The sequence below is a fragment of the Canis aureus genome, chromosome 12 (genome assembly GCF_053574225.1).
Source record: "Canis aureus isolate CA01 chromosome 12, VMU_Caureus_v.1.0, whole genome shotgun sequence".
NCBI classification, from domain to species: domain Eukaryota; kingdom Metazoa; phylum Chordata; class Mammalia; order Carnivora; family Canidae; genus Canis; species Canis aureus.
The window spans coordinates 44487464-44501275 of record NC_135622.1 but is presented as its reverse complement, the minus strand read 5'-3'; the positions used below and the strand labels follow the sequence as shown (position 1 = coordinate 44501275).

The following is a 13812-nucleotide window of genomic DNA, read 5'->3' as shown; positions in this document are numbered from 1 at the left end:
CTAGGTCCAGAGGAAGAAGTGAGGAGTACCAGAGCCAGGAGGAAGCCAGGCTCAGGCCCCCAGGATCTTCTTGACCAGGTAGCCGGGCACAGAGTAGAGGAAGAGGGCGAGGAGGAGGAGCAGCAGCATGAGCAGCAGCAGTTTGAGGAGCAGCCAGCGGTATGTGTGCCACAAGAAGTAGCGGGCAGACTTGAGAGGGTTCAAGAACCAGATGAAGCTCGTGTCTGGCCGCCTAGAGCAGCAAGAGGGCAGAGGCAGCGTGGAGAAAGGACACAGAGGATGAAGAAGGCTCAGGATATGGCAGGGGCCTCGCAACGGGTTGGGGCGACCTTGGGCTGAGCGTGTGCACCTCTGGGCACCTCCCCGCCCTCAGGGCTGCCTGGGGCCCCACATTCCACCACCGCAGCTGTGTGGGCTAAAACTAGGAAAAGCATTCAGCTCTGTGACACGGGCCTTCCCTGGGAGAGGGGCTGCTTTCCTGAAAAAGTAGCCCGTGCTTTGGTTCAGAGGGAGGGGTGGATTCCGGTGGGGAGCAGACAGGGGAAGAGGCTCCCCCACCCAGAGAGAGATAGAGAACACAGAGGTGCTTGCAGAGCGGGAGCGAGAAGTCCAGAAGGTTCTTGCTGCCCCTTCCTGTTCCAGTGGCCCCAGGGATCAGCGTGGCAGGGGGGCCAGGCCGGCAGCACACTCACTTGGGTTTCTCTAGGGGGTCAGGTTCATTGCGGGCCAGGCCCACGGGGTTCTTCTCTGCCTCCTCGGCTGTCAGGAGATGCAACTCTGCCTCCACCTTGCCCTGCAGAAAGGAACAGAAGGATCTCGGCGCTCAGGCCAGGCGCCGGGACCCTCCGCGCCCTAGCCGGGCCCAGGCCTGCCCTCTGCCCAAGCAGTGGCGGTCCCCACCGTGAGCTCGAACTCATCATTCTCATCGCGGGCCAGGAGCGGCCACCAGCCTTTGACGCGCTTCTGCTTGAAGATGGAAACCAGGGGCACGTCCACCTCCCCCGTGGCCATCTCCATGGTGCACTGCTTGGCTGTCTTCGCGCCCCGGGGGAACCGGTTCAGGTCCAGCTCGATGGCCCCTGTGGCAGCCCTGGAGTCAGCTCTGACAGGCCGGGCCCGGTGGACCCCCCGCCCCCAGGGTGGGCTCCCCCTGCCCGCCCCCTCCGTTCCCCAGCCCTGCACCCAGGAAATCGTCCGCGGAGAAGTGGTCGGCGTCCCAGATCTGCAAGGTGAGCCGCGCGGGGATCTTGTACTCCGTCTCGTCCCAGGAGAACATGGACTCCTTCTTGGAGATGACAATCTTTTCCTCGGCGGCCAGATAGTCGAAGGGGAACAGGTAGCGCCAGTTGAAGTTGCCCTCGCCGGTGAGGGAGTGATAGTGGACATCCGTGTCCTGCTTGTCCTCCTGCTGGCCCTTCAGCCACCTGCCAGGGGCCATCAGCTCCAGACCTGTGGCCACCTGCAGGGGGCCCCTTCCCTCTTCTCCTGCCCCCAGAAAGGTGGGCTCTCCCAGCCCAGGGCCCCCCAACCCTGTCAGGGGCCCTCACCCACCCCCGCACAAAAATGTCGCTGGACTTCTCCCCAGTAAAGAAGTCATCGTCCTCCAGGACCACCTCGTCCGTGTTCCACACGATGACCCGGAGCTCGTACCTGGGCAGGGGAGAGGCTGGCTCACAATCTGGGGGTAGGGGCTGTCCCAGGGTCTTGGGCATATATAGGGCAGGTCACCAAGGGGAGTCCTGGGGACTCAAGGTGAGCATGAGGTCCTGGCCCAGATTGGGGTGGAGAGAGACGATTCAGGGAAGGGGGCAAGGAGGGGGAGCTGAGGGAACAGGGGGATGTTGGGGCCCTGGGCGAGGGAGACAGGGTCACCAGCCAGCCTGGCTGCTGTCAGGAGGGCCCAGGGGAAGCCTGTCTGGCTGACACGCCAGGACCCAGAGCACACCCCTAGACAGGGAGGCTGACCCAGCTCCGGAGGGGCAGGGCCGCTATTGGGGGGTGGCTGAGCTCAATCTCGGTCTCCAGAGGCCAGAAGGCACTTCAGTTCTAACACAAATGTGTATTTAAGCCCAGCAGCTGGCAGTGGACTCCCAAGGAATCTGGTTTCCTTTATGTCTTTGTCCTTGAAGAGGATTTTTCCACTTGAAGTGTACTTGTTATTATAAATCGGTGGTTACATTTCAACCATTCGGAGTGAGGTTGAGTCACCTCCCCCCCACGTTACTTGGCATGTGGTCCATGGCATTCCCAAGTTTACCCTGAGTCCCCGATTACACCATGGGGTGAAGTGTCCACTAGTGGCCAGCCCTGGGACAGCACACTCATGACAGACCTGGAGGTAATTCCAGGCAGAATTTGCTAATTTGCAGGACCCAGTACAAAATGGAAATGTGGGACCCCTTATTTAAAAATTAAGAATTTAGGGGCACTGGATGGCTCAGTCAGTTAAGCCTCTGCTTTCGGCTCAGGTCATGATCCCAGGACCCTGAGATCAAGCCCCACATAGGGCTCCCTGCTCAGTGGGGAGTCTGCTTCTCCCTCTCCCTCTGCCCCTCCCCCTGCTTGTGTGCTCACGACCTCTATGGAATAAATAAATAAAATCTTTTTAAAAATTAAGAATTTAGATATTGCCATCTTGAAATAAACATGGGGCCGCTCTGAGTGTGGGACCTGTGGCACTTCCCTATCCAGGCCCTGGTTCCAGGCACCGCAGGTGTCAGAACTGGCAGCAACACCATTCTGTCACTTTACAGATGGGAAAGCCGAGGACCCGGGAGGCCGTGTGACCTGGCCAGGGCCAAGTGGGAGAGGCAGGCTGTTTGCCTCTGGTCCTCTTTCCACTCTACCCCCCGCCTCCCCAACCCCTTTCTGGGCACTCACTCCTGCCTATCTCCTCCACAGGGGTTTTAAATAAAACCTGGCAGAGTTAATGACAGCCTGGAGTGGGGCCAACAGAGCAGGCTCCGGGGTAGTGCCGCTGGGAGGATGAAAGTCCACTGGGCGGTGCTGATGAGTGCACATCTCCTCACGCCTCACCCAGGGCACACTGGGGGTGTGGCTCCGCCTCGGAAAAGGGGACCCACCCAGGGCAGCCCCCACTGCTCTCTCCATGGGTTGCTATGTTCCCCCCACAAGGCCACAGGGGAAGCACCACTGACCACGGTGATGTGGGTGATCTGAGTCTGGGGCCCCTACAGGAAGGAAGGTCATGGAGAGGTGGGAGGGGTGGGGAGGGGAAGGCAATGGTGCTGGGCCCCAGAAGCTCACTTCTTGGGCTTCCGAGGGGAGATGTCCAGTGGTGTGCCGGGTGCTGGCATGTCCATGGGGAACATATCCACCCACAGCTCCAGGCGGCCCTGCGGAAGAGGGGGCATGGCAGGTCTCCCAATGGACTCCCCCTGCCCCGGAATGCCAGCTACCCCCCACCAACCTTTGTTCCCTCAGGACCCAGTTCATCAATTTTCATCCTTGGATGCCAGAGTTCCTATGACATCACCAATAGCCAATCACAGCTTCTAAGGGAGGCCCCTGAGGGCTGCACCTGAGCTGATGTGACTCTCACTTAGAGCAAAGACGCATGCCACCAGAGTTGCTGCGAAGGGCCATGGTGGGGAAGTGCCTGCCAGGCTTTTGGGGATGTGGCAAACAGTATGAGGATCCATTTTTATGGGCTCAGGTGGGGACACCCTGATCCCAGATACCAAAGAACCTCAGATCTAAGCCAGGTAAGTGTCACCTGCTCGATGCCTGGCTTGTCAGGGTTGAGCAGCGGCCGAGTCTCCACATGTTCAGGCACGAGGCGGCAGCCCACACGGGGGATGTCCTCCCAGTGCCTTAGGGCAGACAGTGCCACGTGCTCTTCTGTGGGCTTCCTCTGACCTGCGGGTGCCGGTGGGTCAGTTGCACACACAGCCTCAGTAGAATAAGAAACCTGTGCTGGGCTAGACTTAGGGGCACAAAGAGGCCCCTGAGCCATCACCTGTCCACCCCATCTCCTTTTTACTATTGGGGAAACTGAGGCACAGGGGGACAGTTGGCTTGCCCAAGTTCTCAGCTGCCCCACAGGGCCCAGAGAGACTGGGTTTTTGGGTTTGCTCTGCCTGGGAAACCTGACTAGAGAATCCTGCTAGGCTGTGAGGGCGAGGACGGCAAGAATCCACCTCTTGGCCCAGCATCCTGAAGGTGGCCAGCAAGGGTTCCACAGCACACATGCCTCCCTATTCTCTGGGAAGTGCCATGTGGGCAAAGGAGTGGTGAGAGCCCAGGGCTTGGAGTCAGAGGGATCTGGGCCCACCTCTCATTCTGCCTCTGAAAAGCCATGTGACCTTGGGCAAGTCACTGAAACACTTTGGGTCTCAGTGTCTTTCTCTTTCTCTGCAGAATGGGGAGAACCATCCTACCCCACAGGAATTCTGAGATGGAGAAAGAAGACAACAAGTGGGCAGGTGCCCTGTAGGATGGGGTGGAAGGGCAGAGGCTGGGCAGACAGGAATGGGACTCTAGGCTGATGGGCAGACGGTCTAAAGAGACTCCAGTCTAGACCTCAAGATCCTGCCCCAGGGATGTGTGGGTTCCTCTTGGCCTCTGAGGCCCCGTGGCTGTGTCCAGTGCCCTATTACCATTCTCGTCCTCGATCTCGGAGGGCCCAGTGAAGACGCGGTTGGACACTTTCACTCTCCCGGGGGGCCCAAAGTGGGGGCCATCCACTTTGCCCTCCTTGCAGAGACGGGTCAGAATCTGGCTGGGCTTCATGGGGTCCCGCCAGATATTGTAGCCATGTCTGTGGGAGGGGCACACAGGCTTCGTCGGGCTCAGGGTGGGGCTGGGCCCATCCCCAGGCGGTAACTGGTTCCAACCAGTTCCCTTAAATTGGCTGCTGCCTTGAGTCAGCATGTGGGCCCCACCTGAGATAGGGTTGCTGGGGGCTGCTCCTTCCTACCCCAGGCCCCAGCCTCATATGCCCAGTGTCTCAAGGATGAGCTTTCAGCGTCCCCCAATGCAGCCCAGCCCATTCCCAACTATGCCCTTTCCTCCGGTACTTCAAAGACTTCCATGAAGACGCTGATAACGAGAGAGGTTAGGGATGTGACCAGATTCACACAGCCTGTCAGTGCAGAGGCTGGCCAGGTCCCCAGTGGATTTTGCATAGCAGCGCCACCTCTCCTCCCAGCCCACTGTTCTCTCCTTGCCCTGCCTCCTCTGGCCCGGAATCCTCTGGCTCTCGCCTCGTCTTACAATCCATGGAAGGAGGCCTGGCCTGGGGCAGAAACCATAATAGAGCCACCTTCCCAAATCACAATCCCTGAATCTTGTTTTCAGAGACAAGACACTGCAGAAGCGCCCAGGCCCGGCCCGGCCCCACCTCCGGCCCCGCCCCAGTCGTGCCCCGCCCTCGCCCCGCCCATCTTCGTCCTCGGCCCGCCCCCTCGTGCCCGCTCCGCCCCGCCCGCCCCCGTCCTCCCCATCCCACCCACCCCCTCCTGCCCCGCCCATCCCTGCCCTCGCCCCGCCTCACCTCCGCCCGCCCCGCCCCCGTCTCCGCCCCACCCCGCCCCGTCTCCGCCCCGCCCTATCCCTGCCCTCGCCCCGCCTCACCTCCGCCCGCCCCGCCCCCGTCTCCGCCCCACCCCGCTCCCTCCCCGCCCTCGCCCCGCCCCCGTCTCCGCTCCGCCCCACGCACATGGAGTAGGTCTGGGCGATGCCGCAGGTGGCGCGGTGCTTGCTGTAGAAGCGGTTTTCCAGGTCAATCTTGGTTTCCCCAATGAGGTCGTCGGTGCCGACCAGGTCCCAGTCGTACACGGCCACCGTCAGCATGGATTCCATGGGGAAGGAGGCCTCAATGTCAAAGGACCTGGCGGGGTAGGGGTGGGGTCAGGAAGGCGGAAGGGCGGGGCTGGGTGGGGTGGGTGGAGGGCCGGCTGGGGAAGCGGGGTGGGCAGGAGGGGCGGCATGTGGGACACCAGGGGGTCTTACTTCCCAAAGACAGGGTTGAGCTGCTTAGAGATGTAGTTCTCCTTGTCCCGGATGTCTGTCTTGCCCAGCCGGATGGCGATGTAGGGGTCTGCTTTGCCGTTGATGTCTGCGGGGTGCAGGTCCGTGGCCTGGGATGGGGGCAGGTGCTCCTGAGCAGGCTCCCCACACACCCAGCTCACCTTCCAGTGCCCTCGCGCCCTCCCTGATGGTCCCATGATGGCAAAGGGTGGGAGCGCTGAACCAGAGACGGGAGACTTGCTGCGGGACCCTGGGCAAGTCACACTGCCTGTCTCAGGTCTTGGCTTCCTCCTCTATAAAAGGTGGGAACTGAGGCGCCTGGGTGGCTCAGTGGGTTAAGCCGCTGGCTACGGCCCAGGTCATGATCCCAGGGTCCCGGCCTTGGGCCCCGCATGGGTCTCCCTGCTCTGGAGGGAAGCCTGCTTCTCCTTCCCCCTCTGCTCCCCCCTCTACTCATGCTCTCTCCCTTTCCTTCTCTCTCTCTCAAATAAATAAATAAAATCTTAAAAAAGAAAAAGGTGGGAACTAGATCAGATGACCTTCCTGGTGTCTCTCAGTTGGGGCTGTCACTTTGCCACTGCTTTAGCTCCTCCTGCATAAGGGGCCTGGGAGACTGTGGGGAGAGATCTGAGGGGGGAGTCTTACCCTGACCACATAGACTCGGACCAGCACATTGATGGGGTCATTACTGGGAATGCCCTGGAACATGCCATAGGTGGGGTCGTAGCCGGCTTCCCGGGACACATCCTCTGGGAGTGGCACTTTGTACACGCAGAGGGAGCCCTGGGGCAAGGCAAGGCAGTCAGGGTGCAGTTCAGTTCCCATAGGCACGGCAGGGGTGCATTCAAAACAGCACCCTGCTGCTCAGGGTCCTAACCCTTCAGCCACTTGCGTCAGAGGGAGGTCTGGGGGTTCTGGAGGGAGTGGCCAGGGCAATGTTGGAGGTGGGACACTCAGGGCAGATGCTCTTTTATAATCAGCACAGAAATATTTTCGTATTTTGCTAATCAGTATAGCTAACAGTTCCACTTGACTGTCAGCCCTGGGCTTGGGGCTTGGGGCTTGGGGTGGGGAGAAGAGCTGGTGGGGGGGAGGCTCAGGGTTCAGGGCCTTCGCCTGACCTTGAACCTGCCCACGATGCGCTCCTCCTCAGTGGAGCCGTCCTCATCATCTCCCGTCTTGCCCCGCAGCAGGTTGAAAGTGTGCAGCCAGTCCTCAAAGTTGTCGAACTCGGACTCCAGCTCCTTGGAGTACACCTGAGCAGGGCCGGGCCGTCGGGGGGACAGGCCATGACCACTGGCCTCCATCTCACCCCACCTGCCACTTCCTGCCCCAGGCATGACCCCACGCTCCTGGTCGGTCTGTTCCCAGACCCTCACCTTCAGCTCATCAATCTTGGGTTTCTTCTTCTCAGGGACTTCAGACCCCTGGCCGGCGCCGGGGCCCTGGGTTCTCTTTTTCTTCTCTTCCTTTGCTGCCTTTGCCTTCTCCTTGACCTTCATCGGTCCCTTCAGGCCTGGCCAGAACCAGAAAAGGAGGCCCAGGTCAGTTTGGGGCAGAAGTGATGGAGCAGGAAGTTCGGGGTTGGAGAGCCAGATCCGCTGTTAATTTACTTTGTTAATTTAATTTCTCAGGGCTCTGTGTGCTCATTTGTAAGCTGCAGACAGTGCTCCCTGGCATGCCTGCCTCACACGGGGGCAGGGCACCAATAAAGCCACACTGGGACAGTGTACGAAGACTGCTGTCACGCCCTCTGGCAGGGTAGAGCACAGAAGGAACATGGGTCTTGAGTCAGCACCGTGCAGCTCACTCTCCTCTCTGGCCTTAGTCTACTTGTCTGTCACATTAAGAGGGCTGTTCCATATCAGCATTTCCCAAACTACGTTCAGTGGGACACCAGCTGTAGATGTTCTTGGAATGTTTTAGGAGCAAGGGTACATTGTGGTCAGATAAGCTGGGAAATCTTTTACATTGTAACTTCCATTTAGAGACTTATCATCACGTTTGTATATTAAAGGACTGGGAAGTCCTGTGCCTAAAGACCTGTTTAATCCATTTGACCAAAGAATCCTCTTTTCCCCTTGGAAGACCCATTATCATCAGTGTTCCATGGAAAGGGTCTGGAAGATGCTGGAGCTCTGAGCTCCCTTCCAGCTCTGATGTTCCGTGGCTCTAAATGTCTGTGGCTGCTGAACTGGTTCAAGCACAAGCCACCCTAGTTGAGGCCCTACGCCCGCTCTTGGTGCCCAGAGATGGCTGGTGATAGCTGCCTGCAGCTGCCGCGGCTACTGATGATAGTGGCGTGGTGGGCAGGAGAGCCAGCCCTCTGGGGAAGGAGGGGAGGCAGAGACCCAGGTCCCAGGCTCACCCTCGGTGTTGTCCACCTCCTCCTTCTCCTCCAAGTCAGTGCCTGAGACCTCTTGCTGCCGAAGTTGCTGCCAAAAGATGAGGTGAAGGGAAGGGAAGGTGGGCTTCTTGGGGAGGGGTCTTTTGACCCCACACTGCGGTCTGAGACTAGTCTTAAGGACTTAGAAACAAACTCTTTTGGGACACCTGTGTGGCTCAGTTGGTTAAGCGTCTGCCCTTGACTTAGGTCATGGCCCCGGGGTCCTGGGATCAAGTGCTGCATAGGGTTCCCGGCTTAGTATGGATTCTGCTTCTCCTTCTCCCTCTGCCCCTCCCCCTATGCCCCCTTCACCCCTGGCTCATGCTCTCTCTCTCTCTCAAATGAACAAATAAAATCTTTAAAAAAAAAAAAAAGGAAACAGAAACACTTTCTGATTGGGGTTCAAACTCATCATGTGCTCTGTGTAAAGTGGGTTAAAAAAGTTTATGATGTGTACGATATGCCTAACTACTCAGGAGCTTATGATTCTTTAAATTGTATATCATTTAAAAATAAAATGCCTTTTAATGTTGATTCTTAGTGGTATTATACTTTTTTAAATGTAGACAAGTATAACGGAATCAGAAAATGTGTTTTAATGTTCTTTCCCCACAGTCCACCCTACCTGCTGGAAACCAAACCTCAGGGTTTCCATTAAGGCGCCACTTGGTGGCAACCTGTGCAAATTACAGGAGTAGAGATGAGACAATAGGCAGCCCCTTGGAGCTCCAGCCTGGGCAGCTTGAATCCAGGAGATGATGGTGGGAGAAGGTACGACTAGGGAACCCCCCCACCCTCAAGGCAACCTCCTGCTCTTTAGAAGCTTTTCTGGACACACAGGCATGTAGCTAAAGATTACATTTCTCAGCCTCCTTTGCAGCTAAGTGTAGATATGGAGTCTAGATTCTGGCCAACATGAGTGGAAATGGTATGTGCAACCTCCAGGTTGGGCCCTCAAGAGGGAAGGAGTACGCTTCCTCTTCTTCTATTTTACCCCTTCCTGTGCTCTGGTATTAGGACCTGAGGCTGAGCCACCTCTAACCACACAGATGCCAGCAACAAGCGGCAGGGTCTTGGGGCTTGCCGCCATTATGTCCCCCTATCAGCCTAACACCACTCTCTGAGACATGTGAGAAAGAAAGAAGTTTCGGTCTTGTTCACACTACTCTAACTTGCTACAGCAGCTTAGCCGGCTAACCTAATGTGGAAAGTAAACATCACACAGCCTGGGTCACAGAAAGGACCTGGGGAGAGAGGGTGTCTGGATCAGCTCAGGTCCTACTGAGGCACAAGCCCCTCCTGGTCAGTCGGTAAGGCAGGGAATGCCCTGATCTGGGTGGAGAGAGTCAGAGGTGGAAGAAGAGAAATGCAGTTTCTGGAATGTGCGATCAGCCTCAGGAAGAAGAAGCTGCATGCATCCAGTAGGGGAAGAACATTCCATAGCCACGATGGCTGAGATATGTAGAACAAAGCAATATAAAGAGGTGCAAGTCCTACTAAGAAATCATTGCTCCCTTTTGGCCTCTGCACGTGTTTCTCCTCTTCCTCAAAGGTCACCTTCCCTGTGAAGCCTTCTCTGACTCCCCCAGGCATTGATCTGCCTTTGTCATCACACTATGTCAGCTGACATGTCCATGAGGGCTCCTTAGGGCAGGTTATGGACTTATCTTTGGCCTCCACAGTACCTAGGATGGTGTCTGACTCATCACATATACTCAGGAGGTGTTTGTGGTGTGAGTGAAGTGAGTGAAGATGAGTGAAGACAAGAGAAAGCCTAGGCAGAGAAGGTAGACTGGACCGCCATCTCGGAAAAGGTGGGTCCTGAGCTGGAACTTCAAGGATGTGAGACAAGTCTGTTCCCAGCTCATGTTAATGGAGTGGGGGAACTGGCTCTGGTGGGGAATGGGAAAGAGGGGCCGATGTGGAGTTGGGGTCAACTCCCCCAGCCCTATTCCTTCTCAGCTCCCCAGCCCAAGCCCAAGGCCTCACCTCCTTCATGGTATCGATGGAAGCAAAGTACTTGGACCACCAGTCCAGCATGCTCTCATCTGGCTCCTCTTCCTCTGGCTCTTCTGCGTTGCCCTTCTTCTTCTTTTTCTTCTCCTTCTCCTCGTCAGCCTGGAGGGTTGGCCAGGTCCAGAGTCCTGCATACAGCCCTGCTCCCTGGACATTCTCTGAGCCCTGGCCATCCAAGGGTTCCCCATCTATTTTAACTATTTACTTCTGGGAAGCCCTAGACTCCATGAGGCTCCTTGAGGTCACCAGTGTCAAAGGGCCCTGTTTTGTGGAGGAAGGTACCAAGCCCAGAGAGGGTCATGACTTGCCAGTTTGAGCTGCTGGCCAGAACACAACTGTCTCTCGAGGGCTTTGCTGCCTGAATGGTTCTCTCCCTCTGCCTCTTTGGAGGAAGGTACTGACCCCGAGCATCCAGGGCCTGGGGAGTGGCTCAGTCCCTGATGCAGGGCCTCTTGGCTTGATATCCTCTGCCACTGCAAAGCCCAAAGCCCCCAGATGGCCCCACACTCACCACATCCACCTTGATGACAGCATCAGAAGTCTGTGGAGGGGAACCAAAGAGATGGGGACAGAATTAGCCACCAGGGGCCTGAAGTGGTAGGCAGCCACCCAGCCAGGAGAGGAGAGGAGAGGAGAGGAGAGGAGAGGAGACGAGGGGAAAGAGAGAAGAGGAGAGGATAAAGCGAGAGCAGAGAGGGAGTTCATGCGGTGATGTTCACTGTGGGAGCCCCTGTGCTCTGTGGACTTAGCGCTGACAAGAGCACACTGCCTGGTGAACCTGCAAGAGGTCTGCTTCATAGATGTTTCCCCACAGCCCTTCTTTTTTTTTTTCTTCTTTTTAAAATATTTTTATTTATTTATTCATGAGAAATATAGAGAGAAAGAGAGGCAGAGACACAGGCAGAGGGAGAAGCAGGCTCCATGCAGGGAGCCCGATGTGGGACTCGATCCCAGGTCTCCAGGATCATACCCTGGGCTAAAGGCAGGCACTAAACCGCTGAGCCACCCAGGCGTCCCCCCCACAACAGCCCTTTGAGGGTGGTGGTTCTCCACCCTGACTGCGTGATAGACTCACGGCGGGGGGCGGGGGTGGTGGTTACAAATGATCAGTTCCAGGTCTCTCCTGAGTCTGAATGTGGGGGCCAGGCACTTGCATGGCTGAAAACTTCCCAGATGTTTTCAATGGGCATTCAGGGTTGGACAGGGAAGCTGACCCGTATGCAGCAGGAACTCATTAATGCTAGCTAGACAAGGTCAACTGCCACTCTACTGTCCCCCCTTACTAGGGCAAGAGCCTGAAAACTTCAGTGGATGCACAGATAACTGCATAGCTGAAGAGGACCCTGGTGAAAACATCCCCACCAGAGTCCAGGGCCGGGGTGATGAGGGGGAAGCTCAGGTTCATGCTGTCCTCTATCTTTTTCACTGATGGTCTGAAGTTAGGGGGCTCTCCCCTGGCCTCAGGAGGAGCCCGCAGGGAGAAGTTCAGGATGCTGGGAGCTGAGGGGGCCTGGCATCTCCAGGCATAGCCCTGCAGCAGTGGGCTTTCCTGGCAGTGCCATGGTAGGGCTGTGAACCAGCCCCATCCCTCATCTGCTCCCCTTTCCTCAGACCCATGCCCCCTGCTAACTCAGCCAACTGCCCGGGACCCTCCGGGGTCAAGGACTGTGAGCCAAGGGAAGGTCATTTCAGACTGAGTTCAGACCTCAGAAGCTGGGAGGTGCCCCAGCTGTGTAAAAGACTTGAGGTCAGGAGTGGAGTGGAGAGAATGTGGCAGGGAGGAAGCCCACATCTGGCCCACCCTGCCCTGCAGACACCAGCTCTGCATCTAAATCCCAGATGACAGGTGTCTCTCTGGCAGATAAATGGCCCTAGTGTCCAAACCAAGAGGCATAAGGAGCTTCCACCCAGAAATCTCTCCCCAGCCTGGGCCTAGGGAGGCTTGTTTGTGAATTGCTGGGATGAAAAACCAGGCAGTCTCTGGAAAGAACATGCAGAACTGACAGTCTTGCACTCAGGGGCGGGTGCAACAGAGCTAGGATGGACTGCTTGCAGATGTAGGCAGGCTTAGCCCTCGACCATGACATGCCAAAGGAGGCGGCCCTGCTCCTGCGAAGCGTCACAGGTGCCCAGCTAGCGTGGGGCTGACGTTACGCGCCTTACCGCGTCCAGCTTCACCATGGTCTCCAGCTTCTTGACAGGCACCTCTGGCTCCATGTTCACCACGACTTCCCCTGTGGGGTGAGAGGAGGGGCCCCCATTGCACAGCACACGGCCACCCCGGAGGAGCCTGACTGTACAGAGAGACGGACAGACAAGCAGACAGACAGGGAAGAACAAGAATGAGAGTGAGAATCAGAGGTGGTCAGAAGGACCAGGGGCCTAAAGCTGATCCTGGAGCTTTCTGAGGGAAGAGGGAGGGACAGGGCAGTTGAGAGAGAAAAGATAGGCATAAGGAGAGGGAGAAAATGAGCCAGAGAGAAGGCTGAGCTGCTGTGGAGTCAAACAGTAGAGTCTGGGCCGGGAGGGAGGCTAGAAGGGAGGCCTGGCCTCATCCATAGAGCAGCAGAGGAAGCCATCTGCCCTCCGGCCCTTGAAGAACGTGTCTGGCTCTGGCTCTTTCTGCTCCAGAGTGATGGGCAGCCAAAGGTAGCTTGGCCCCCAGGATGGGGCGTCCCCTGGCCTCCCTCATGCCCACTCAGGGAGGCCGCTGGGTAGCCAGCTGGCGGCCTCGAGGCCTGGACTGTGGGCAGGAGCTGCTCCTGTGGGCCGATGGAGCCAGGCCTGGGCTTCGGGGTGTGGCCATACCTGTGGTGTTCCAGTTGGGGGCTGAGCGGTCTGGGGGCCTGTAGATGAATCGCCGCAGAGCGCTGACGGCATGGGAGCCCACCAGGGTGTAGCGGCCGAAGGCCCGGCAGTCCACCACTCGGATGTTCAGGGGCGGGTGCAACAGCTCGTTTTCTGGGAGGTCCTGGGGTGTTGACCAAGTGCATCCTGGGATCAAGGAGGGAACAGAGGAGACACCCACCCCGGCCATACAAGCTACACCCAGTTCTGTCTGGCTCTGCCCGGGGCCTGCACCCACCACTTCAAACCACTTGACGAGGGTGTTGAAGTTGGGGTTCTTCTTGTAATTGTGGATCAGGGACGACTGCACTCCCTTTCCTGCACACTCGATGTCCACCCGCGGCCGGTCCACCTGGGCCAGGTTCACCCGCTTCAGGTCTCTCAGGCCCCAGAAGAGCACCTGGGGCGGGGGGGAGAGGAGAGCCCCTCAGTCAGTGGGGCCCATTGAGGGTGGGCAGTGAGTTAGGAGAGGCAGGGCCAGGGGAACCGATGAGAGGCCAGTGTCCTCAAGGGGCTTCGGGGCTTCGGGTGGGCATGGGGACACTGACAGGAGGGCTGGGGAAGGTTCTGGA

At 57.7% G+C, this 13812-nt stretch overlaps 1 protein-coding gene across 9 annotated transcripts in view; it reads right to left on the bottom strand.

Moving 5' to 3' along the window:
* OTOF (otoferlin) overlaps window positions 1-13812 on the bottom strand; it is a 99604-nt gene that overhangs the window by 2282 nt on the left and 83510 nt on the right. For 4 of the 9 annotated variants that reach the window (XM_077843810.1, XM_077843813.1, XM_077843814.1 and 1 more), the window contains 19 exons: window positions 13479-13640; window positions 13202-13364; window positions 12557-12687; window positions 10905-10934; window positions 10367-10495; window positions 8360-8426; window positions 7371-7507; window positions 7113-7247; window positions 6637-6774; window positions 5974-6101; window positions 5681-5851; window positions 4620-4780; window positions 3737-3879; window positions 3268-3356; window positions 1552-1650; window positions 1183-1424; window positions 901-1079; window positions 693-793; window positions 30-232 (listed from right to left, as the gene is read on the bottom strand). In XM_077843810.1, coding sequence (XP_077699936.1) covers window positions 52-232; window positions 693-793; window positions 901-1079; window positions 1183-1424; window positions 1552-1650; window positions 3268-3356; window positions 3737-3879; window positions 4620-4780; window positions 5681-5851; window positions 5974-6101; window positions 6637-6774; window positions 7113-7247; window positions 7371-7507; window positions 8360-8426; window positions 10367-10495; window positions 10905-10934; window positions 12557-12687; window positions 13202-13364; window positions 13479-13640 — 2586 coding nt within the window. In that variant the 3' untranslated portion in view covers window positions 30-51. The remainder of the gene's footprint in view (window positions 1-29; window positions 233-692; window positions 794-900; window positions 1080-1182; window positions 1425-1551; window positions 1651-3267; window positions 3357-3736; window positions 3880-4619; window positions 4781-5680; window positions 5852-5973; window positions 6102-6636; window positions 6775-7112; window positions 7248-7370; window positions 7508-8359; window positions 8427-10366; window positions 10496-10904; window positions 10935-12556; window positions 12688-13201; window positions 13365-13478; window positions 13641-13812) is intronic. The other 5 variants (XM_077843809.1, XM_077843815.1, XM_077843812.1 and 2 more) reach the window with 3 other exon arrangements.